The sequence below is a fragment of the Podarcis raffonei genome, chromosome 1, assembly GCF_027172205.1.
Source record: "Podarcis raffonei isolate rPodRaf1 chromosome 1, rPodRaf1.pri, whole genome shotgun sequence".
Classification (NCBI taxonomy): domain Eukaryota; kingdom Metazoa; phylum Chordata; class Lepidosauria; order Squamata; family Lacertidae; genus Podarcis; species Podarcis raffonei.
The window spans coordinates 17,686,426-17,712,653 of record NC_070602.1 but is presented as its reverse complement, the minus strand read 5'-3'; the positions used below and the strand labels follow the sequence as shown (position 1 = coordinate 17,712,653).

Below are 26,228 nucleotides of genomic sequence, written 5' to 3'. Positions count from 1 at the left end.
CCTTCCAGCCCTGGGCATTTAACATTATCACCGCTGTCGTCGCATACATAAATAGGACCTTTTTCTCTTTTGGAATTTCTTCTCCTATTATGCCTAATAAAAAAGCCTCTGGTTTTTTAATACAGGTTATTTTAAACATTTTTAAAAATTCATTGTATATCATTTCCCAATATGGTTTTGCTAATTTACAGGTCCACCACATATGGAAAAATGTACCTTCATTATTTTTACATTTCCAACACAAATTTACATTTTTGCAAGTCTTGTAGGAGTTAAATACCATCTATACATCATTTTCATATATTTCTCCTTTAATGAACAGCAGGTGGTAAATAAATCTTAAATCAACCTTCCATAACTTTTCCCATGCCTCAAATTGTATATAGGTTAGTTCCTTAACCTATTGGTATTGGGGGACTTCAACATCCATGCTGATGCCATTCCCTCCTCACAGGCTCTGGACCTGGTGTCTTCCATGGCGACACTAGGTCTCTCCCGGTTTGTTTCGGGCCCCACACATCAAGCAGGCCACACGCTGGATTTGATCTTTGGCGCCGGTATAGATGTGATCATGTCTCCTTCGATGAAGGTGCCATGATCTGATCACTACGCACTGAAAGCCAGGATTGATTTCCCACCCCCACCCTGCTTAGGTGGTGAGCCAATTTGGGCTCGCCCGCAGAGGCTGATGGATCCTGATAGATTCCATCAGGCCTTGCGGGACCTTGCTCCCCCTGGCGACTCATTGACTGAGCTTGTTGAGGGCTGGAATATCCAGCTCCTAGCAGCCATCGATGAGATTGCACCTAGGCGCCCTCTGTGACCCCGCAGAAACCGGGCTCCCTGGTTTACCGAGGAGCTTCGGAAAATGAAGCGGGACCTCAGACGGCTAGAGCGAGTATGGCGGGGTGCCTGTGACGGAGCCTCAAGAACATCTTATAGGGTTTTTATGAAAACCTACGAGATGGCAGTGAAGGCCGCTAAGAAGTCCTACTTCTCGGCCTCCATTGCCTCCGCTAGCTCTCGCCCGGCGCAATTATTTAGTATAATTTGGTCTTTAACGTCCCTTGAAGGACAGCCAAATTTAAATAACAATTCGACACACAGCTGTGAGGCATTTGCGAGCTTTTTTGCGGAGAAGGTCCTGTTGCTCCGCCATGACCTCCCTGCCAATTTGGATACAATAAAGGAACTGGAGGCCCCTCGACTGTCCTTGGGTCTAGTATTGGACCACTTTGACCGGATATCCCCAGCCGATGTGGACAGACTCCTCCAAGCTGGAAAGCCCACCACCTGTCCTCTTGACCCGTGCCCGTCTTGGCTGATTACAGCGTGTCCAGACGAGGTGCGGCCCCCCCTGGGTGATATCATCAATTTGTCCCTTGGCACCGGGATATTCCCAGGGGAACTGAAGGAAGCAGTGGTGCGTCCGCTCTTAAAGAAAACATCATTAGATCCTTTAGATCTAGCCCAGTTTCGAATCTTCCATTCCTGGGTAAGGTGATTGAGAGAGCGGTTGCTGAACAGCTTGGTAGGTTTCTGGATGAAACATCGGCTCTCGATCCATTCCAGTCCGGCTTCCGCGCTGGTCATGGGACCGAGACGGCTCTGGTCGCCCTAACGGATGATCTCCACAGGCAGCTGGATCAAGGCGGGTCGGGGCTGCTGATTCTTCTAGACCTGTCAGCAGCCTTCGACATGGTCGATCACGAACTCCTGGACCACCGCCTTGCCGACGTGGGGATCCAGGGCACAGTCCTTCAATGGCTGCGCTCGTTTCTCTCTGGTCGGGGACAGAGGGTGGCGCTTGGGGGGGAATTGTCATCGCACCACTCCTTGGTGTGTGGAGTGCCTCAGGGTGCGATTCTCTCCCCGATGCTTTTTAACATCTTTATGCGCCCCCTCGCCCAGCTTGTCCGGAGTTTTGGGCTGGGTTGCCATCAGTATGCCAATGACACCCAACTCTATCTGTTGATGGACGGCCATCCTGACTCGGCCCCAGATACACTGACCAGATGTCTGGAAGCTGTGGCTGGATGGTTACGTGGGAGCCGGTTGAAGTTAAATCCTTCGAAGACAGAGGTCCTCTGGCTGGGACGGAGCGATATGGGATTGAGGGGGCAACTCCCATCTCTTGCGGGGGTGCAATTAGTGCCAGCATCGTCCGTTAAGAGTTTGGGTGTAATCTTCGATACCTCCCTCTCTATGGAGGCGCAGATTACAGCTATAACAAAGGCGGCATTCTTTCATCTCCGCCAAGCTAAGCAGTTGGCTCCTTATCTCTCTCGCCCTGACCTAGCCACTGTGATCCACGCGATGGTCACCTCCAGACTGGATTATTGTAACTCGCTCTACGTGGGGCTGCCCTTGAGACTGACCCAGAAACTCCAGCGGGTGCAGAATGCCGCGGCGAGACTCCTTATGGGGTCTTCGCTGCGAGATCATATTCATCCGGTACTATACCAGCTGCACTGGCTCCCGGTGGAGTACAGGATCAGGTTTAAGGTGCTGGTTTTAACCTTTAAAGCCCTATACGGCCTAGGACCCTCGTACCTACGGGACCGCCTCTCCTGGTATGTCATTTCATTACTTTCCGACAGATCTTTTTGTAATCTTGAGATTTCTTTCCCTAAACCCACTTTTTTATCCAATTTAAATATATCATTTAGTTGGTGATATTGGAGCAAATCAGTAAACAAATGTTTTATATTTTCTTCAGTTTCAACTGATTTTCCTCCTCTATCTTCAACTTTCTATAAGTTAACCAACCTCTTTCCATATTTAATTTTTTGACCGCTAACACTTCTAGTGGTGAAATCCACCACGGGGTCTTATTTTCCAGTAAATTCTTATATTTGTCCCATATATGATATAATGATTTTCTTACAATATGATTCAAAAAGCTGAATTTACTGTTTTCCAAAATTGAGCTTGCTTTTCTGGTAGCTTGATACCCACTTCAGTCAGCAGCCAAGGAAGATTTTAAAGAAATCATTAAAGCCACTAGTTTAAATATGTCACACGGATGACCGCAGAAGGGCATATCCTTGGGAAGCATTCTCAATAGCCCCTTTGAAATAAGATGGTCTTGCTCCAAGTTCTGGTGTGTGAATGTCCAGAATAAACAGTCTCAGCTTGGTAGTCTCACTAGAAAGCCCAGTGATGGCACAGGCAGTCCACTGAGCAAAATGAATGTTGCCCTTTTGCCAGTCATTTCCCCAATTTTTAGGGTTCCTGCGAGGAAGAATGCATTCCAAACCACCTATTATTTACATAAGCAGAAGGGTTTAACAATATATTCTCACCTGGTATGGCTTGTGAGGAAGAAAGACATGCATGCTTATTAATTCACCTTTCCAGTGAATTTAGTAGAAAACTTGGGTGAGTAGCAGAACACATTAAAATACATTCAGGAAGCACACAATTCAAATGGGATCAAAACAGACAAAAACACAGTCAGCTGAAAATACATTTGCACACATTATGCAGCCCATCTCAGAGACCAGCCATTGCTTAATGAAACGCTTGATTCATTTACCAAATCACTTCTGGTTATTTAATATGCCGTAGCAAAATCTTCAAAATCTTCAAAAACATCCGTTTGAACTCCTAATAAAATTTATATGCACTGTTAGTCTCCCTGCTTATGGAAACCTTGCTGCTGCGTTAATGTATTGCAATAATCTAATGGAAGGAAAAGTTTTAACAGAATGTTATTTTGGTGTTTCGCCCTTTGACAGGTCAACGCTGTTAGGCAAAGTTCTCCGGATCAATGTGGACAACAACGACCACGGGCCTCTTTACAGAATCCCTCCGGACAATCCTTTCATTAACGAGCCAAAAGCCCGGCCAGAAGTCTATGCTTATGGGGCCAGGAATATGTGGCGCTGCTCTTTCGACAGAGGTGACCCCTACACAAAGGAAGGGAAAGGCCGGCTTTTCTGCGGCGACGTGGGGCAGAATAAATTTGAAGAAATCGACATAGTTGAGAAAGGGAAAAATTACGGCTGGAGAGCAAGAGAAGGGTTTAGCTGCTACGACAAAAAACTGTGCACCAATTCCTCATTAGGTGAGTATGGCTTCTGAGTAATTGAATTGGACAGTGAATTGCTTTGGTGATTTTGGAAATTTGGATTGCCCATTTGGAAGCACGCATTTTGGGCTAGATCTGCAGCTAGATCCCTATATATATATTGGGAGGGATGCTCTTGGGACATCAAGAGGATGGAGATGTCACAAACCTTTGGTATTATTATTATTATTATTATTATTATTATTATTATTATTTATTTCAGTTTATATACTGCCCTTTATCAAAAAATCCCAGGGCGGTGAACAACACTAAAAACACACTTTAGAACATCAATGTTAAAAACATAATAAAAAGCATACTGGCAGACAGCCTTATAATAAAATAGTCAGTATAATAATAGTCCTCTCCCTCACATTTTCACAGGCCTTAGATTAATTAATTGCCATAGACCTGGGTAAAGAGGAATGTTTTTGCCTGCCGCCTAAAGGCATGTAATGATGGTGCCAAGACAGTCTCATGGGGAGAGCAGTTCACAATCAGGGAGTCACCACAGGAAAGGCCCGTTCGCTTGTTGCCACCCTTCAAACCTCTCTGGGATGGGAAACACAGAGAAACATCATTCTACCCGGACACTGAGGTCCAGCGCCGAGCGCCTTCTGGCAGTTCCCTCACTGCGAGAAGCCAAGTTACAGGGAACCAGGCAGAGGGCCTTCTCGGTAGTGGCGTCCTCCCTGTGGAACGCCCTCCCACCAGATATCAAAGAGAACAACTACCAGACTTTTAGAAGACATCTGAAGGCAGACCTGTTCAGGGAAGCTTTTAATGTTTGATGTATTACGGTATTTTAATAATTTGTTGGAAGCCGCCCAGAGTGGCTGGGGAAGCCCAGCCAGATGGGTGGGGTATAAGTAATAAATTATTATTATTATTATAAGGGCGTCAGATGACAAACACGGGGACCAGGTCAGTTCTTATGGGAAGAGGCGGACCTTAAGGAATTGAGGCATTGAGCTGTTTAAGGCTTTATAGGTAAAAACCAGCATTTATATTGGGCCTGGAAACTAACCGGCAGCCAGTGCAGTTGTGCCAGGATTGGTGTTAATATGCTCAAACCGTCTTGTTCTGGTGAGCAATCTGGCCACTGGTAGGCTCTGTTCAGGCTTGAAGAGTCACAAGCCGCAGACCTAGCTTCAGACTTTCCAGTCACAATTTCAGGCCAGGAGGATAGGAACTGAATTGCAGAATGTGCTGAAGCAGACTAGCTGCTCTTCAGATTATACAGCGAGTGAGAAGTGGAAAAGGAATCTGAGCTGCTGTTCCATTGCTGCTGTTCCGCTTCTTAGCCAGCTATGTTGCTAATGATGCCCTGGTGTGCCAGATTTTCAGAGTGGTTGCATTATGGACTCGACAAATAGTTGGAAAAGACAAATTTAGCTCTGCTGTCCAGACTATTACTTAATTAAAATCCCACAGAGGCATACATATTACCAGCTTCTGTGTTCTGTTTTTCCCCTAGGAAATGCATTTATTTATTTTTTTACCATAAGAGATAAATATGCGGGAGTCCCAAGCCTAAACCTATGTATTTGGAAGTAAGCCTTGTTGATTAGAAAACAAGCCAGCTTCTTAAATTTTGAGCCAGGTCAGGAGAGAAGGGTTGTGAAATCCAGACTTCAGATCAGTCGGCCAGCATGCAAGTCTAGACTTCAGACTAGAGTGTCATCTGAACTAAATTGGCTAACTAGATCTGGGCAAAAGGGATGAATGTCAGCACGGGTCTGTATCCCGATGACTGACACTAATAAGCAGTATTGCAGTTTGCTTCTCCTTTTAGTTGTCATCAGATTGAAATAATAAATCAGATGGTGTTATAAGTTGAGAACCCATTATGAGCTCAGACATCATGTGCATTTAGGGTGGTATTCTTTCATCAGGTTATCCTCCCCTTCTTGTTGGAGGAAGCAGAATGATCCAACAGGGTGCCCTTCCCCTGTGAAAAATTGTTTGCAGACGCTGCTGTGACTTATTTATAGAAGCCAAGAGGTCTGGGGCAGACTTCAAATTTGTGTGTGTATCAGTTTATAATACAGGGAACTCCCGGTTAGGAGTGTCTGAACGCCATGTGATTGTGCACATGCACAGGGTGCTGAATCTGGAAGTAGACACCAAAATGTCATAAAGACGTCATGGAAAGTGGCGGGCTTGCACATGCTCCGGCGCTGAATGGGGGGGAAGGGGCCGGAACTGAAGTCCCACACAAAATGAGGATTGGCTGTAGTTCGTAAATGTTGCTTTGATGTATATTATACATTCATAAAGGTTGCAGCAGAGCCTCAAAACCAGCTCCCACGCACTGCCTTAGAAATGTCTGTGGCTTGTGCCAGGACTGTAGCTCAGTGGCAAAGCACATGCACAAGATCCCGGGTTCAGTCCCCTAGTATCTCTAGATAAGGCTGGGACTTTTCTCTGCTTCCAGTCTGTGTAGTCTATATTGAACTAGATGGACTTACTCTGATTCAGAATATGGCAGGTTCCTATGTTCCTGCTCATGCTAGGAACATCCAGAGTTACAATAAGCAGACAATGCAACATTACTTAGGGGGACTTTTAAGTGCTAAAATAAACTGGATTTTGAGTTAAACCATGTTGTATTTGGGGAATAAAACCCTGATATTTCTGCTGGTAGAGGAGCCCTGTAAATGCTGTGGTCTTTGGAAGAAGGTTCTATAAAATATACCTTCTTGTTTCTACTCAGTGTTCGAAACTCCCATTCTTCTAGGCTCATTTTGCGACAGGGAATTTCATTATCGCGAGCTGTTTCTGAGCTCTGGGAGCAGTACTGCGCCTAAGATTTCATATTTAAAACTGCAGATTGGAAGGAAAGGAGGACCTTTTTCTGCTTCGCCACTTCCAGCTACTTTCTGAAGACTGGAGAAAAGACCCTCTTAAGAATATTAGAGGGGTGGACAGGGGAAGGACTAGTCCATGTGAAAAATGAACATAATATTTTAGCTGCAGTTCCTTCATTTTCAGCTTTGTATTCTTGTTATATTAAAAAAGTGAGCCTAGATATTCCATTGTTGTGCCCATAACCTAAGTTTAAGGTGCCATTTAGCTCCTAGCTTTCACATCTCAGTTTCGAACACTGTTTCTACTCTATGGGGTTTAAAACAAAGCAAGCTATAGAATAAAAAACAGAATTCAGCGTAACGCTTTCCAGCCTTCAGTGAACCGTGATATATGAATGATTATACAATGGCTGATTTGCATCCTCCAGGCATGATAATTCTCTTTTCCCTACTCTGCAGATGATGTTCTCCCCATATATGCTTATCCGCACAAAATGGGGAAGTCGGTGACAGGAGGCTATGTCTATCGGGGTTGTGAGTCTCCTAACTTGAATGGGGTGTACGTATTTGGAGATTTTATGAGCGGGTAAGTGACAGGCAGAGCGGCCATTAGGTGAGCAACAAACAACTCCAGCTGGAATCGGGGATGAGAGGATTTGTTAATTTCATATCTCCCAGTTTCCTCATTTTACCCCCATCTTAAATTCAGTTCTCTACATTTTGCTGCAATTTTATTTTACTTATATTTTTTAAAGAACATCCTCATGAAAATCCATCCGCATTTAATGTGAAATTCTCCTAATAAGCACATTTTAATGCACACTTTCCCTTAATATGTGCATTTTTTTTGTAAACATTGTTGGCTGGAGAAATGCATTTGGAAATTCAGATCAGCATGAACTTTGAAGGATAACTCTGTTTTTGCTTTACATTATTGTTTCAGAAAGCGCCAATTATATATATCTTGTGGCTTTAAATGCATACTGAATGAAATTCCTCCTCTCAGAATTTTCAAGTATGAGATGCAAAAACCTATCGCGCTGTAAACACTGAACAATCTGCCAATGATTGCTTAGCGTTCAGCCACTAATACATTATCACAACTGACTCGTGTATCCCATTAGCCTATTTCTTTATATTCGTACGAATGTTCAGGTCTATGAAGGTAACAGTAGGATTAGGGATTAATGTTGCTGTTCTATGTGTAAACATGCTTTGCATGCAGTCAGATTTATATTTAACTTAAGTCCAGAGGAATCTGAATATTTTGCCCTGCCATAAACATTTTCAAAAAATTGTCTTTAGTTAAAATAGTGTTTGACAGATTGATATATTCTCAGTGCTTAATACTTTGCTTCCAATTACAGGTGGCCTTTCTAGCCTTCATGGTTTTAAAGCTCACGAGTGTCCTGACTTTAATAGACCAGTTATATGCCAATGTTTAACTGGAGTTAGCAATATATATTCCATGGGTTTCATGTGCAAGTTCCCATGCCTTATGTGCTCCAAGGAATCCCACCTTTGCCTCTTTAAAAAAAAAAGGTATCTAGTCCTCATGATTAAGATGGCAATAGGGTTTAGGTACTGGAAATAAGGAGACAATTTAAAAGGTAAAAAATTTGTTATGTTCTTATCCTTGTAGAACAAAGACTGACCTTCAGCTATAGCTTGACACCTCCCCTGTTCAATATGCAAATGATGTTCATCACTCGCGGTCAGAGCTGCAAATTAATTTGGCTCAGGAGTGCACTTCAGCTGTGCCAAAAATGCAGGCAGTCCTTATGTGCATCTTCAGTTCCCATTTGCTGTTGAAGGCACCCAGTGTTCTGGAGAGAGGGAGGAAACACATTTAATCATCTTGATTGGAGCAGGTGTAAACAAAGTTCTCTCTCAAATTGTTTTATGCAAGTTAATAAGCACCTGCCCCACCCCGGGCTCCTCAATTGCCTTTTTGTCTTACAGGCGCCTCATGTCCTTGAGAGAGAATCGAGCAACTGGGGATTGGCAGTACAATGAAATATGCATGGGAACAGGTCAAACCTGCATGTTTCCTGGACTTATCAATAACTACTATCAGTATATCATCTCTTTTGCTGAAGACGAGGCCGGTAAGCACTAAATTTCTAAACATCATGTGTGGCTAACCCTCTCAGAGAGCCAGTGTGGTGTAGTGGTTAAGAGCAGTAGTCTCGTAATCTGGGGAACCGGGTTCGCGTCTCCGCTCCTCCACATGCAGCTGCTGGGTGACCTTGGGCCAGTCACACTTCTCTGAAGTCTCTCAGCCCCGCTCACCTCACAGAGTGTTTGTTGTGGGGGAGGAAGGGAAAGGAGAATGTTAGCCGCTTTGAGACTCCTTTGGGTGGTGATAAAACGGGATATCAAATCCAAACTCTTCTTCTTCTCTTTGACAAACAAATTCTTCATTCCTCGGTTGCCAGATTCTTTGCTCCAAAGCCTTCTTCCTCAGCCCACCTTAGGTCCACTGCAACTCTGTGCCATTGATCCGTCAAGCTTTTATTCCCCCCACTCCACCGCCTTTCCCCTGGAAAACGTATTCACTGCTAAGACAGTTTGGCAACACAACATTATGATTTGGGCAGGGACCACAGCTGAGTTGCAGAGCACATGCCTTGCCCAGGTTCAGTCCTTACCTGTCATTCTCCAGGTAAGGCTTGGAAAGGCTCCTTCTCAGACCCCTGGAGAGCTTCTGCCATGTCAAATGTGCTATGCCAAGTCAGGTGCCTGTGTTTCTCCTCCATCCTCCTCATTTGGATGGAGTTTTCTTCTACAGTTCTTTTTGCAGGTTTTCCACCCACCCCGAGATGACATATTTTTTTCCATTGTAGCAGTGACAGTGAAGTGGTAATGGCAGCAGAGGTTTCTCTACCCCACAACAGGGTTGCTTGTATCGCTGGATCTCTCCCTCTGCCTCCCTTTCTGCAGTTGGAGGGGAAGAACTTCCCTGTCCTTTGGCCCCTGGATGCCCTAAGTCATGAAAGTTCCATTTCGGCTCATCCTAGCTAGCGCCTGTTTCTATTCTCCATGAATCTATCTAATCATTGTGGGTTTTCTTTTTCTTTTCTTTTTTAAAAAAGTCTATCAGCACATCTTGCAATAATGAATTCCATAAATTACTTGTGCATTTCATGAAGAAGCGTGATCCCAAATCAACCCTCAATCAGTTCCATTGGTTAAGGCTAACTCTTGAAAAAGATAAGCTTTCAGTTGTCGAAATTGGAAACTAATGATAATAGCCACCCTCGGAGTTTCTATGTGACAAATAAAACCGAGGGTGCTCAGTTATATGGATGATTCCTTGGTCCGTGGATTTGGAGGCTTCAGGGACGAGAGGAAGGACCTTTGAGATAGTGACGCTCCCTTGGGCAGTTCTGTTGATTAGATCTGCAGCATGATTCGCTCGAGACGGGTTTATAAGAGAAAATTCATTTTACAATCCATAGCACATGCAGGCAAAAGCGTCACCCCATCAGTGTTGAGCATTGTTGCTAAGCAGCAGCATCCACAATTTTGCAGTTTACGAGTTTTGGCTCCCAGCAACTGTAAATCGAAGTTTCTTGATGTCTGCAATTGTGACTCTTTGCCAAGATCCCTGAGCTATACTGAGGGCTTGTGGTGGTTCTGGACACTTAAATAGATGGCACTGGCTGCAAACAGAGATGATGGAGAACAACTAGATGGACCATTCATTTTTAAAAAGGGGATAGCACTGAAATAGCCAATAAATGGATTTCGTTTTAAGGAATGAGCATCTTAAGGTAGAGAGTTGGAGCTTAGGAGCTGTATGAGGTAAGCGATACAATAATAGACATGAAACCACCCGTTTGGTATCAGGTTGGAAGCAAAACAACGGGACGTGGGTGCCTTGCCAATCAGAAGGATGATGGTTTGAATCCCCACAACGGGGTGAGCTCCCATTGCTCAGTCCCTGCTCCTGCCAACCTAGCAGTTCGAAAGCACGTCAAAGTGCAAGTAGATAAATAGGTACCGCTCCAGCGGGAAGGTAAATGGCATTTCCGTGTGCTGCTCTGGTTCGCCATAAGTGGCTTAGTCATGCTGCCCACATGACCCGGAAGCTGTACGCCGGCTCCCTTGGCCAGTAAAGCGAGATGAGTGCTGCAACCCCAAAGTCGTCAACGACTGGACCTAATGGTCAGGGGTCCCTTTACCTTTACCTATACCTGGAAGCAAAACAAGGCTATCTGAAAATAAGGTAGTAGTTTCAACATACATGAAGGGGAACTCCCTTGCTATGCTGAACTGAATTGGTTAAAAAAATCCAGTAAAGTGGAGCAGGGGGGCAGGTCTCACACTTCCCTCCCTTGGGACAGAATTCCACAGATATGAGGCCACCACTGAAAAGGTCTCTAGTTCCCAGATCACACCACAAGTCTTCATTTACTTAAATCGAATTGACGATCTGGAGAATGCATAAGAATTCCCCAATCATTGGTTTTGGAGTTTGCTGCTGACAAACTTCATTGTGCTACTTAGCTTTGTGATAGTAAAGCACTTGGTGGAGCCCCCAGAATACATGTGAAAGATTCATGCCTTCTTCTTTTGTTTTTGTTTTTTCATGAAGGAGAACTTTATTTCATGTCAACCGGCGTCCCGAGTGCCACCGCTCCCAATGGTGTAGTTTACAAAATGGTTGACACGTCACGGTAAGGCACAGTGCGTTTTGGCTCAGAAATGTTTATTCTCTGATATGAAGGAGAAAACTCAAGTCGCAGTGCTTCAATTTTTGTTCTGTAGTCTTTATTCTTCTCACAACCATTAACATTTCACTGGGGGATGAGAGGGAGGAGAGCTAGGCTTCATTATAATAATCTTTTTTTTGTTTCCTATTTTTGTCAGGAGAGCACCGCCTGGGAAATGCCGCGTTGAGCCTCTACCAGTGAAAGTGAAAGGCAAGCTCACAAAGTTTGTTCCAAAGGAAAGTGAGTGCCGCATATATTTTATTTATGAATATTCACACTGGGGATTTCTGAGGGGCAAAGTTCTGGTTTGCAGAATTTTTAATGAACGCTTCTGGTTTCAAGGGGTGGGGGCCTGATGGAGGCAAAAGCCAAGAAACTGGATACAGAGTTCAGAACATAAAACAAAAATAAATTCTATTTCATTCAAGCTTGTAGCTTCAAGTAGGAAGCGAGCATGGCTGCATGCAAGAAAACTGACTGTTAAAATGGCAAGTTGAGCTCCTTTCTCACAAATAAAATTGGCTGCCTTGGCCCTCTTTGCTGGTGTTTGAATTTTGTTTGCTCATTCTGCATTTGTAGTGCAAACGAAACAATGAATGTCCTTTCAAAACTTCCTAGGGTGGGTTGCTGACATTTTCATTTACTGCAAGCCTTCCAAGGTCAAAATCTCTTTCATTTGCAAAAAGTGATGCCTTTGCACTAAAATGTTTTACTTATGTTTATATTTATTTATATTCACAATATAATTACCACTGAAAACTTTACAGCCATAATTTAAAACATACAGGAAGTTTTACTCTGAAAGCTGCATCAAGCTTCTTGTGAGGTGCTAGTCTCAACAAGGGAAAAGGCGATTTATAGAAGAATTGCACAGACATTCTCATTTTGTGGATAAAATACTCATCCATGTTATGACCAGTAAAAAGTTCTTCAGTCTACATATTCTGTAGTACGAAGCAGAAGTGGGTCTTTTCTCTTAAAGGAAACATCACTCTAATAGTTGTGAAAGTCATGTAAAAATATGCTGCTTGAATCAAGGAGATTCCCATAGGCTTTTTGCAACTGTGGCATGAACACTGAAACCCTTTGAAGACTATTTCTTTAGATCTTGAGGTTGATGAATGGGGGGGGGGGGAATAGCAGGGAGAAAACAGCTCAGTAGCTTTTGGAACCTGTGATGGTAAAAGGAAATAGGTCTTCTTCCTGCTGCCTTTCTCATTAAGAACTGAAAAGGAAAAGGTTCGTCGTCGTCCCCTTGCGCAGAATGTGTCATGGGTTGCCCTTAGCAACTCTTCTCCCTTTATTCACATTCCAATTACGGAAGAGAATAGGCTCTGAATGCTCGATATTTTCAGCTACCAGTGGATGAGAGTATCTGGCATATTAAGCAAGCTGGCTCTCCCACAGGCTGTAACGAGCCAATCTGAAGTAGTAATGAAGGGTACAGCAAAAAGGAAAGGAAAGGAACAATGCGTTTGAGATGCTTTCTGAAGAGCGGGTAGATGGCAGGCAGTGTACTGAACCGGTTCACGATGAAATCTTGAAAGAGAAATACCCCAGCTCGCAGAAACGTGTGCCTGCATTTCTGCTTGTGGTGTTGGCGTAATAATGCCATTGCCACATCTTCTAAGCTAGCCATGTGCGTTTTATTGCGGCAAGCGTGGCTGTTCGGTAAAGGGGAGAGGTTGCAGCCTAGCAAATACGACCCTGTTAGAAGCTGGCTCCAGGCTTCATAGAATCATAGAACTGGTTGGGCCCCTGCCCCTGTGCCATTCCAGGCCACCCCAGCTTTCCCGCAGTGTTGTTCCATGCCTTTATCCAATAAGAACCCAATTTCTGTGAATGGGTGTAGGCTTTAAAGGTCAGCACCAACACTTGGAATTGTGCTCGAAAATGTACTGGGAGCCAGAGATCCTTTAGGACTGGTGTTATACAGTGGTACCTCGGGTTACAGACGCTTCAGGTTACAGACACTTCAGGTTACAGACTCCGCTAACCCAGAAATAGTACCTCGGGTTAAGAACTTTGCTTCAGGATGAGAACAGAAATCGTGCTCCAGCGGCTCAGCAGCAGCAGGAGGCCCCATTAGCTAAAGTGGTGCTTCAGGTTAAGAACAGTTTCAGGTTAAGAACGGACCTCCGGAACGAATTAAGTTCTTAACCTGAGGTATCACTGTCTTGTCCTGGTGGCCCCCCAATACATAAAATACCATGGTACACACAAACCCATGTAAAATCGGGATGAACGCTCAATGTGGGATGAGCCAGTGTGGTGTAGTGGTTAAGAGCGGTAGTCTTGTAATCTGGTGAACTGGGTTCGCTTCCCCGCTCCTCCACATGCAGCTGCTGGGTGACCTTGGGCTAGTCACACTTCTATGAAGTCTCTCACCCCCACTTACCTCACAGAGTGTTTGTTGTGGGGGAAGAAGGGGAAGGAAAATGTTAGCCGCTTTGAGACTCCTTCGGGTAATGATAAGGCGGGATATCAAATCCAAACTCTTCTTCTCTTCTTCTTCAATATTCAGAAGATCTGAATCTTCTGGAGGGGTCCAGGGTCCTGGATTCTGAATATTCCAGGCAATTCCTGGCTTGTTCCTAGCAGTGATGCAGAGGATGCTTTCTGGACCCAGGGTCGTCAGGGGTCATGTTTAAAATGCTGACCCACGTCTCTGTTTTTGCACTCTAGAGCTTATAATTAAAAAGCCAACGCAACGCCCTAAGCTAAGAGCCACGACTAGAGCTCCAACCAGGAGCAGAGCAACTGCAGGACCTCCTCGAGCAACAACTCCAGATTGGCTGGAGCAACTCTTGACCCTCATGAGAAACCAGAACAGAGTGCAGATGACGACGGCAGCACCGAGAACAAGAGCCCCAAAGCCCAGGAAGGGAGGAAGGGCCGGTGGAAGAAGAGGCCAGAGGAGGAGGAAGAAGCCCACCAGTGCTCCCCTGGAGCCACGGAATGGTGCAGTCCGGATAATGGACGGCAACACGAAGGGGAAAGATCGGGGGAGAGTTGAGATTTTTATCAATGGAGAATGGGGCACCGTGTGCGATGACTTGTGGAACTCGAAGGCAGCCGCGGTCGTGTGCCGCCAGTTGGGCTTTGCCTTTGTGATCAGGGCAACCAAGAAAGCGGCGTTTGGGGAGGGTCACTCACTTCCCATTCTCCTTGATGACGTCCAGTGCACAGGGCGTGAGAAGACGCTCCTGGAATGCTCCCATGCAAACATTGGGAGGCACAATTGCTCCCACAAAGAAGACGCGGGAGTCATATGTAGTCACGAAGACGTTTTCGAGACTGAACAGTAGGGAGAGTGGAATCACAGGATGGTATCAAGTCTTGTCGTGTCAAATAAACAAGCAAACCCACACCCTTAATGAGTAATTAACACACCTTGGTTTAGAAATCCTAAAGGCTAGATCCAGACTTCGGGCCCCATCCGCACTAGATGTTTAAATCAGTGTCGTAGCACTTTGAACCATCGTGGCTTCTTGCATAGAATCGTGGGGACTGAGTGCTGCTAGGAGACCTCTGTTCCTTACAGAGAGCCGCATTTCCCAGAATTTTCTGGGAACAGGGATTGCTTGTTAAAACCACTCCGCAAAATGTAGCTCTGCAAGATGAAAAGGGTTTCCCCCAATTGTTCTCGGCACCCCCCAAAAAAAGCTCAACAATTTTGGCTGCCTCTCCCTAACAAAAATCTGACACTATATCCCTATCTCTTTCAGACTAGTGTTTATCAGGGGGTGGGTGTTTCTAAGACATGCAAGTTTTTCCACACAATGCCATTGGCCTCAAAACGCCAGTCCACCTTTTCCTCTGCATTTAGTCTGGATTACCCTTTTGGTGAAAAATATGATAAATTCATATTTACGAGGGTGGCGCTGTGGGTTAAACCTCAGAGCCTAGGACTTGCCGATCAGAAGGTCGGCATTTTGAATCCCCACGACGGGGTGAGCTCCCGTTGCTCGGTCCCTGCTCCTGCCAACCTAGCAGTTCGAAAGCACGTCAAAGTACAAGTAGATAAATAGGTACCGCTCCAGTGGGAAGGTAAACGGCGTTTCCGTGCGCTGCTCTGGTTCGACAGAAGCGGCTTAGTCATGCTGGCGACATGACCCGGAAGCTGTACGCCGGCTCCCTCGGCCAATAAAGCGAGATGAGTGCCGCAACCCCAGAGTTGGTCACGACTGGACCTAATGGTCAGGGGCCCCTTTACCTTTATGATAAATTCGGGGTGGGGGGGTGAGACTGATGCCAGAAAACTGTGTGCACTACCTGAACCACATGTTTACAGTATTAAACCCCCATCTGGAAGCAGTTCTCTCTGACTTCACCTAACAGAGCATCAAATTCCCCAGCTATCAATTTTCCATTCACTCTCCGCTTACACTTCCATAGACTCATTGAAGTCAATGATATTTAAGTTAGGCACCACCCGTTGATTTCAACCGCTTAATCATGAATAAAGTCTGGATCTAGCCAATTATTTGTGTATACCAGATGTACAAAAGCAGTACACTGTCTCTAAACTGACCACATCTGTGGTCAGTGAAAGCTTGCCATTTTACAAATGGGAGTAATATATAACTAGCCAGCATTCATTTCCGTTTTTTTTTTAAAAAAAGGTTTCCATTGTAAATAAGAGAACGATTGTGTTGGAAAGCTGGATTAAAAATAAGATTACGTGGCAAACATCTCATAGTGATTTAATATTATTCTTTGATGTAAGGATTTATATTTTGTGGTCCACGTTTTACAAAGAAATAACTGAAACATTATGGAGAATATCCCACCCAAGCTCAGACATTCTTAAGTGATTGAAAGATGCACGACTGTTAATGTGGATCCAAGGGCCTAGGTCTTATAACCCAAGGTAACATTATAAACAGCAGGGTGGCGCTGTGGGTTAAACCACAGAGCCTAGGGCTTGTCAATCAGAAGGTTGGCGGTTCGAATCCCCACGACGGGGTGAGCTCCCATTGCTCAGTCCCTGCTCCTGCCAACCTAGCAGTTCGAAAGCACGTCAAAGTGCAAGTAGATAAATAGGTAAGGTAATAAATGGGAAGGTAAACGGCGTTTCCGTGTGCTGCTCTGGTTCACCAGAAGTGGCTTAGTCAGGCTGGCCACATGACCCGGAAGCTGTACGCCGGTTCCCTTGGCCAATAAAGCGAGATGAGCGCCGCAACCCCAGAGTTGTCCATGACTGGACTTAATGATCAGGGGTCCCTTTACGTTTACTAATATGCAAGATGCCATAGCATTGCTTGTGATGAACAGGTAACACTTCACCAGCTGATGTTTCCAGGTAGCTGGTATGCAGAAAATTGTATTGCTCTGTGTTTTTGTTTTCCTCTCTCAAAATTGCAATTCAGAAAATCTGGAGATGGTCTTTTAATATTTACAATTGTCACTTATTTTTTTTAAAAAAGTGTGTGTCTGTTTAATTCTTATTATTGGCCTTTGAAACATTGCCTACGCAATTTAAAGATTATCTCAACAGCTATGAGAAACTTTTCATATAAATGAAAGGTGGGACAATGTCCTATACACACTTACCTGAGAATAATGCCCACTGAAGTCAGTGGGGCTTACCTTTTAAGTAGACATGCATAGCAGGAGTTAGGGATATTTTGGGGCCACGCCCCATGGGCCGACTTTGACAGCTGGACGGGACCACCCACCTGTCAGTCATCTGACAATGATGTGATGGGGTGATTGGCAAGTGGGTTCCACCACCCCACTGCCAAAGGTTGGCCTGTACTGGTGAGGGGAGATGGTGATCAAGCAAGATGGAGGTCCCTATTACTTCTGCTTTCTGCAGGGACTGGCTGCACAAGCAGCTAATCTGGCTACCTGACCACCTCTCCCTCAGGTAGTTCTGTTATGCGGGGAAATGTGTGGCTTGGGGGAAAACAGCCTCACAAGAAAAATGGGGGAGGCCTAGCGCACCAAATTTGGCCCATGGACCAGACAGGATTGCAACAGCACGCAATGTGACAACAGTTTTAATCATGCCTACTCCAAAGTGACTGCTATTGAAGGTGCTTCCATGTAAAAGAAATGGCAATCGCAGCACCAATAACTGGTGTTTATTACATTTGCTGAGCATGTTTGTACGTAATCATAGCCAGGGCCCCAGATTTAGTTTTGATGAGGCCCTAAACTACTGAAGGTAATGGGGCCCTTTATATGTCTAGCTGTCCTTTGTCAACAACAAATTGTCACTGAATAGATGCTATATGGTAATTTATGGACCTAATAGGTATCTAAAGCCATTTGCACATAACAAATAGGAGCCCACAAAACACTGTTGCTATATGTAGGTTTTATTTTATTTGTTTTTTATCTTATATTTTGGAAATGTACATCCAGTTTTTCCCCCTTTACATTTTTTGGGGGGCCCCAAGAGAGTGGGGCCCTAAGCTATAGCTTGTTAACTTATACGTAAATCCGGCACTGATCATAGCCACGCATATCTTATTGGCCCAGTGCTGTTTAGCAAGTTGCTTGGCAGGCTTCCAGCTGTGCTGCTCTCTTTATAACTATATATACCTGACTAATAATAATAATAATAATAATAATAATAATAATAATTTATTATTTATACCTCGCCCATCTTGCTGGGTTTCCCCAGCCACTCTGGGTGACTTCCAACAGAATATTAAAATACAATAACCTATTAAACATTAAAAGCTTCCCTAAGCAGGGCTACCTTCAGATGCCTTCAGATGTCTGACTTTGCAAGTAATGCAACACCTTGATTCATAGGTGTGTCTACTGCAGCAACTGTCGTGCCCTCACCATGCAAGAAACCATCTGGATGTGTTCTCTTCTCCTTTCAGATTTTGCATCCCCCAATTCCAGCAACCTGTTAATAAGATAAAAACCTGTTCGAGCCCGTCACATTCTGGTTGTGTAGGAACCCTTATTTTAGAAGTTGGTGCTTTTTAAATTGAGTGATGTAGCAGCAGTGGCACTGTGAGGCCTGGGAGCCCCTTGGCACGGAGGAGCTGGGCTGGGACAGTAATCAAATCTGGGGCCGCCTGACTTTCCCCCTTGTAAACCTGAACCCGTGCATCCCAAACACATTCAGTCTTTCATCCGAGCATTTTTATTGCGCTGTTAACTAGATAACTGAAAGACCACGAGTCGCAGGGAAGTAGGTAAAGAACCCACGAGACATGACTCAGTCTGAGAAAACCGTCAGGAAATCCAGACTAAGGACTGTCAAGGCCAGTATGTTTTTAATGCATCAGGCGGAGGAAGGAAACCAGGACGTCAAAACATAGAGTCAAGGCCAGGTTGGCCTAAAGCTTCACATTTCCCGGATTGCATAGACCCAGAAGTAATATGATTAAAGGTAATGATGTTTGTGCCATTTTCGGCTGTGTTGAATGTTGGGAGAAGCAAAAAAAAGGGGGGGCTTTATGCAAGGCTTTATGCAAGGATCAAAATATTTTCCTTTCCTTTTCCAGGGTTGTAGAATTCCCCTCCCAATACGCAGTGTCTGAAAGGATCATTTCCCCTATGTCACAAAATGATAGCTCCCCTTCGGCTATGATTCAGGTGGACATTTCCTTTGCAGTGCAATTCTATATATTTCTACTCAGAATCAAGTTGCACTGCGCTCAAGAGAACTCTTCGTCCTCTGTGTATTTAGTATTGCAATCTTAAGACTGTGCACACACATAATTGAAACAAATCCTTGTACTAATTAGTATCAGAAAGGTTCTTTACTGAACCTTTTCCCAACTTGACAATATTCTTTTTGAGGTGGGGGTGGACCAGAACATGACTTTCCCTTTCTTTCTGAAAGCAGCTCCAAGGCATTATGTGTCTAAATGCCTCCAGATCAGAAGCCTCTGGCTTGAGGGAAGTCATTAATTTGTCCTCAGAATCTGAACACCATTCGTTGGTTTGGAGCAATGGGACAGGGACACATTTGGAAAGATAGCCCTGCTGTGCCCCATTTGTGCTCATACGTTATGGGCTGGCTGGAAGCAGGTGAATGGTGGGAGGCACAAGCTGGTGAACTCCCAAAGGAAGATGGCTCAGAGCCCAGGGAATGGTGGTGGGACAACGATGAGTGGTCAGAGGGAGCAGACTGGGAGGAGGTGGTGTCAGAATGTGATGAGGCCACAGGGTTTAGTGAGCAGGAAGAGGCTGGGGCAGAGAGCAGCCCAGAATCACAGGCAGAAGTGGAAAATGAGGAGGGAGGCCAAGAGACAGAGTTGCTGAAGAAGCCAGGGAGTCTCCCCCTCCTGCTGCAACCAGCCTCCCTCTCCCCAGGTCTTCCAGAATCCAAAGAGGTATGAAGAGGGCCAAGCAGAGACAGGCAAGATGACACAGTCTCAGGTTGCTTGAGAAGGAACCAGAGGATGAGCCTTAGGGGGCTGTGGAAAGACAGGGACCTTCAGCCCCCACAACTGCTTCATAGGGGCAAGTTCTATTGGGAAGAGAAGATGTGCTCACTAGGCCTGGTCTCCTGGGTTGTCTTGTTTTCTTTGAAGAGAGTTAAATTCACTGAAGCTGTGCGAATTATTGCTGACCTGCTCCTGGCACCCACTCCTTAATGACCTCAATAATGTATTTTAAAGATCGGAGAAAGCATCGTCTCCCCGCCTCCTGTGAAATTCTACTAGCCTTTGCCTCACAGATAACCAGCACAGTGCCTGTCAGATGTTACTGGTCAACAACTCCTTGACCGCTGGCCATGGGAACTGGAGTCCAGCAACATTTGGCAAGTACCAGGTTGGCTACCCCTGATTTGGTTTTATAAATACAGTGGTACCTCAGGTTACAGACGTTTCAGGTTACAGACTCCGCTAACCCAGAAATAGTACCTCGGGTTAAGAACTTTGCTTCAGGATGAGAACAGAAATTGGGCGGTGGCGGCAGCGGAAGGCCCTATTAGCTAAAGTGGTACCTCACGTTAAGAACAGTTTCAGGTTAAGAACGGACCTCCAGAACGAATTAAGTTCTTAACCTGAGGTACCACTGTAATGAGTGTGTTCAAGGTTCCTGTATGTATGTATGTATTTATTTATTATTTATTTATTTATTTAGTGAGAAGTTTCACCTCACCAAATATGTGAAAAGTATTGTTAACATCTGCCCAAACCCCACCTTCCTGCTCACAGCATCTTTTCCTCCAGGGTTCCTTTATAAACATTTTCGCTGAAACTATGAGATACTTCCATGTTGCTTTGAGACCCTAAAAAAAATAAATCCAGACAACCACTAGATGGCAAACCAGTATTACTGTGCTTAATGTCAGCCAAGCAATTCTGGAAACCTGTTGCTGCAAAAACCAACCAAGTTTCCTGCATAATATTAAAAGCTCAGGTCACAGGCATGCCATGCATTTAGGGTGCACAGCTTCCCCCCAAGAATCCTGGGAATTGTAGTTTGTTAAGGGTGCCTGGAATTGTAGTTTTGTGAGGGATAAACTATAGTCCCTGGGATTCTTTGGGAGAAGCCATGTGTTTTAAGGGTATGGTGTAGTTGTGACCTAATATTAAAAGGTAAAGGTACCCCTGCCCATACGGGCCAGTCTTGACAGACTCTAGGGTTGTGCGCCCATCTCACTCTATAGGCCGGGGGCCAGCGCTGTCCGGAGACACTTCCGGGTCACGTGGCCAGCGTGACAAGCTGCATCTGGCGAGCCAGAGCCGCACACGGAACGCCGTTTACCTTCCCGCTAGTAAGCGGTCCCTATTTATCTACTTGCACCCGGGGGTGCTTTCGAACTGCTAGGTTGGCAGGCGCTGGGACCGAGCAGCGGGAGCGCACCCCGCCACGGGGATTCGAACCGCCGACCTTTCGATTGGCAAGCCCTAGGCGCTGAGGCTTTTACCCACAGAGCCACCCGCGACCTAACATTAGACTACCAAAAAAGTTTCGTGTTTAAAGTTTTTCACACATTTCACATTTTGAAAGGATATGTTGTTCTTCTGAATAGCAAGTTCTTTGAGCAAAAGTCTCTGGATCCAGCCTGGTATATTGACTGCTTTCTCAGCTTATATATCAGTATTTTTCTCCATTTCATATAATTTCAACTACTTATTAAACCTCCTTTCAGCTTCCCTTCTTTTAAATCCACCAGTTCTTTCCGATCCATTTTTTAATCTTTATTCTTTTCAGCTCCACTTCCTCAGTCTCACTCTTTCCTCAACTCAAATTCTACTTATTTTCAAAATTTGCACATCAGTTCTTTCAAATCAACTTGCGCAATCTGTTTTCACTGCATTTCCGTGGCTGCCTTTCTCTTGAAAGCCTAACTTTGAGTCTCCATTTCCTTTTTATACCATTTACGCAATCGCCAAAACCGAATTACACCATCTCTTGCTCTCTGCACTCTTCTTGAAGCACTGAACCCTTTTCAAACCTTTTGAATACAATTTGTTGAAAACCTTGCGAAGTTCTTTATTTATGCTTCCACAGATTCTACATCTTTCGAACCCAGCGCTATCTTTTTTAGTCCGCTTAAATCTGCTAAGCCCAAAAATCAATGTACACAGCCTCATTTAGACTTTTATTATACTAAGAATCATTTATTATACTAAGTTCAATATACAATTCAATGCAACCCACGCTGCTTCTGAACTGTATGAGTGACTCGGTTCAAATATTTGGGGTTCATCCACACTTATCGCCCTTCTGTTTCCCTCCGCCCCTCAGAGAAAACACCCTTTAAAACTCCATTACAGCAAACAGCAATTTGAATCAGAAAATCATAGAGTTGGCAGGGACCACAAGGGTCATCTAGTCCAACCCCCCTGCAGTGTAGGAATATTTTGTCCAACATGGGGCCCAAACCCACAACCCTGAGATTCAGAGTCTTGTGTTCTACTGCCTGAGCTATCCCAGCTCAGCTCAGATCCCCCCCCCCAGATTGTCATTTGTTCCAATCTATCACTAAAGAGTGGGTTTTTTCCCCTTGCAAAGGAGTGGGGGCAAGGAGGAAATTTCTCGGACCTTTGTCTAGAAAGCAAGGATGAAACAGAAAACCACTCCATTCCATGCTTTCCAAGCACTGAATGAATGAATCTTTATTTGCATCAGCCACCGGCCATAGCAGGAAAACAACCATACAATATACAAAGAATAAAGATAAAAAAGTCAATTATATAAAATACATCTTAGGGTTTTGAATAGTCAAATAGTGGATCTTATTCTAATTGCCCCAGCTGAAAACCTTGCAACCTTTGCTGTCACCTGCTCATCTTGATCTGCCAAGAGAAAGGACACTGTGGCATTAGTTGGGCAACCCGGAATGGACAATAAAAGAGGGGCGATAACCTCATTCCTCAAGTCTTTTTAGTGCAAGCCAGAAGGCCATGCGCCACTGATTCGGTATTGCCATCTCCCACAGGGACATAACCGTTTTTCATGTGGGACTTGTTGGAATTGTCCCTCAAGTACAGCCGAAGGCAGTATATTCAATCTTGCAAGGGTAAAAGCACATCTATATTTTAGAATTGCATGGAAGAAGCATGGCCGAGCCCTCAGCTGTCCATCTGGGAATAGAAAGTAGTGCCAAGAGATTGCAGGACAGTGGTATTTTCTTGGAAGCAAAGTAGAACAAGATATAATAATAAAAAATTATTTATATCCCGCCCTCCCCAGCCAAAGCCGGGCTCAGAGTGGCTAACAACAGTAAAAGTAACACAGTTTACATAAAATCGCAATCAATTAATTAAAATACATTCTAAAAGCAATTCATTCTAAAATGAATTCAGAATAAAATTAATGGCAACCATTGGGCTAGAGTTCTATGAGGATTACCAAAGGAGGGGGTCAGACTGTGCCTTGGCCAAAGGCCTGGTGGAACAGCTCTGTCTTGCAGGCCCTGCGGAAAGATGTCAAGTCCTGCAGGGCCCTAGTCTCTTGTGACAGAGCGTTCTGCCAGATAGGGGCCACATCTGAAAAAGTCCTGGATCTGGTTGAGGCCAGCCTGACCTCCCTGTGGCCCAGGACCTCCAAGATGTCTTTGGTTGAAGACCGTAAGGTCCTCCGTGGGACATATCAGGAGAGGCGGTCCCGTAGGTACGAGGGTCCTAGGCTGTATATATACAAAACACATTGGCATAATCACACTGGTCCACTGTATGCAGTTGTAGAAACAACTTCTCTCAGTGTTAGGGAGACTCACAGGCTGCAAGGAAAGTTTCCAGACTTTTTTAGTGCATTGGTGGCTAGCCTGAGCTCCTCCAGATGTTGTTGTGGACTCCGACTGCCATCAGCCCCGGCTGGCATGGCCAGTAGGCAGGGATGATGGGAGCCTGAAGTCTAACAAGAATCAGGAGAGCCAAAGGGTGTCCATTCCTGATTTAATGGGAAAGGACTAGTCCGCCAGTGGCTTGGTCTCACTGCTTGCTCCCTTTTCTCAGATGGGAAACAGATGGATATTGTAAAACCTGGTTACAGTGTCCCATTTAACAAACCAGAATCACCAAATCACGTGGATGGGGGTTGGTTAACCAATTAAATTTTGCATAGGAGAAAAAACGGAGGAAATGAAACGCTTGCGCCATCTGTGCAACGCTCCATCTGTGCAAGCATTTCAGCTTGGCACATGGGAGTGCTCCCCCACTCCTCCCTATTCTTGGGGTTCGCCCCAGACACCTGCAGAACCAAATTGGGGGCACCCATTTCTTAAGTGCATGTCCTTGTGAAGGGCTTCTCCTGATGGAGCTTGTTAGGGGAATCCATGTTGAGAATTCCATTCCTCCCGAGCTGCAGGTATGTGTGTGGGATTGTTACATGTCACATGTCTGTTTACATTCCAGCACTGATTTTGGGAGTCTTGTGAGAGGAAATTGAGATACGCTGTTTCCGCTCTGTATTGCTTTTGCTTTTGCAGTTCTCTCTCCAAGGAAGAAGGGACGTGGGTGGCGCTGTGGGTTAAACCACAGAGCCTAGGACTTGCCGATCAGAAGGTCGGTGGTTCGAATCCCCATGACGGGGTGAGCTCCCATTGCTCGGTCCCTGCTCCTGCCAACCTAGCAGTTTGAAAGCACGTCAAAGTGAAAGTAGATAAATAGGTACCGCTGTGGCGGGAAGGTAAACGGCGTTTCCGTGCGCTGCATGCTTAGTCATGCTGGCCACATGACCTGGAAGCTGTACGCCGGCTCCCTCAGCCAATAAAGCGAAATGAGCGCTGCAACCCCAGAGTCGGTCACGACTGGACCTAATGGTCAGGGGTCCCTTTACCTTTACCTCCGGGGAATAAAGACAGAGAGAGAGGCCATGTTTTCTTTGTTCTGTTCGGTTTGATTTAATTTGCAATACATTAGGCGTAGATGTTACTCCTCACAGCTGAGGAGTTTTAACTCTGCTCATCATGTGCTCATGTCTCTGGATATGGGCCACATCAGCGTGATGGGAGGCTGGAGTGAAGAATCACAGGCAACGCTGCCTTGCGGGGAGGCACCAGGCCTCGGAGTTCTCACCGAACAATCCCAACCCTAATCCTACAGGAAAAGAAGTAAGCATTCTTTGTTTTTGTATAACACGATAGCTCCATCCTCTCAGAAGCATTCCTCGTTTTCACACAGGAGCGAATACCTCTGAAGTTGCCACCTTCTGCTTTTCACACAGCCCTGTTTAGGGAAGCTTTTAATGTTTGATGTATCACAGTATTTTAATATTCATTTGGAAGCTGCCCAGAGTGGCTGGGGAAACGCAGCCAGATGGGCGGGGTATAAATAAATTGTTGTTGTTGTTGTTGTTGTTGTTGTTGTTGTTGTTGTTGTTGTTATTGCTAAGCTCTGAAAAGTTTACAGCAGAAGGTGATCTGCGGCCAAAGGAAAGCCACCACTACCCATCAACTTAAAAAGTGCTCTCGGCTAATTTTATACGAATACAAAAAAGTGCAAAAATGACTAGGAATCTGGCTGCAGCTTGTAAAGTGCTCTGCAATAGTTATTGTGGTGTCTTAGATTTTTAGAGATGAGGGGGTCCAAGAAGATCATGGGCATCTACAAAGCTTTGTGCTCTTGGCAAGCACCAGATCAACTGATTGGCGGCACTCGCAAAGCCCCACACCTCTGATTTCAAACCATGTGAACCAATGATCCTGCTTTACATAAAAGCATCTTGTGAATGACTGGAGGGCAGCCTGACCCACAGGGGTTGGGGGGATGTCTGTTCTCGATATGATACGATAATCTTTATTGTGGATCGAGGGCCCGACCCCCACTATGTGAAATAAACACACAAGGACCCGTGATATAAGGTTAATGGGCAAGAAAAGGCCACAACTTTATTGATTACAGCAGTGAAAAGGTATTGGCTTAGGCATTGGATGACTATAGGAGGTGGGTTTATTCAACAGTAGGTGGAGCCTGTTGATGCTAATCCAACTATAGGCTCACCCCTGATGTCACCGAGGGTCGTGCCATGGCCTCCCGCCAAGCAGGCATCGGACGGAATACACGACCGCCAGATTCCTTTAACGGAATAACCCACGGTAGATAGCATAGGCGATGGCCACACCTAGCCCTTGACACACATGAATCCAATGCCTAACCTACCCACCAATACCACAAAAGTTGTGACGATTGCTACGAGGTAGGCGAAAAAACCAAAAAGCCTAATGCCAAATGGAAAAATTCCTACCAGGCC

The 26,228-nt window shown here is 45.1% G+C and overlaps 1 protein-coding gene and 1 long non-coding RNA gene across 2 annotated transcripts in view; both read left to right on the top strand.

Moving 5' to 3' along the window:
* The window catches only part of HHIPL1 (HHIP like 1), a 34,380-nt gene extending 19,403 nt beyond the window's left edge, over positions 1 to 14,977 (top strand). Inside the window, exons 4-9 of the mRNA XM_053375336.1 lie at positions 3,741 to 4,069; positions 7,342 to 7,468; positions 8,845 to 8,990; positions 11,483 to 11,564; positions 11,758 to 11,840; positions 14,286 to 14,977. Coding sequence (XP_053231311.1) covers positions 3,741 to 4,069; positions 7,342 to 7,468; positions 8,845 to 8,990; positions 11,483 to 11,564; positions 11,758 to 11,840; positions 14,286 to 14,908 — 1,390 coding nt within the window. The 3' untranslated portion in view covers positions 14,909 to 14,977. The remainder of the gene's footprint in view (positions 1 to 3,740; positions 4,070 to 7,341; positions 7,469 to 8,844; positions 8,991 to 11,482; positions 11,565 to 11,757; positions 11,841 to 14,285) is intronic.
* A 279-nt stretch (positions 14,978 to 15,256) lies between these two features.
* Positions 15,257 to 16,292, top strand: LOC128407239 (uncharacterized). Its single transcript, XR_008328743.1, has 2 exons — positions 15,257 to 15,478; positions 15,848 to 16,292. It is a non-coding gene; the product is annotated as an uncharacterized LOC128407239 (long non-coding RNA).
* The last annotated feature ends 9,936 nt before the right edge of the window (positions 16,293 to 26,228 follow it).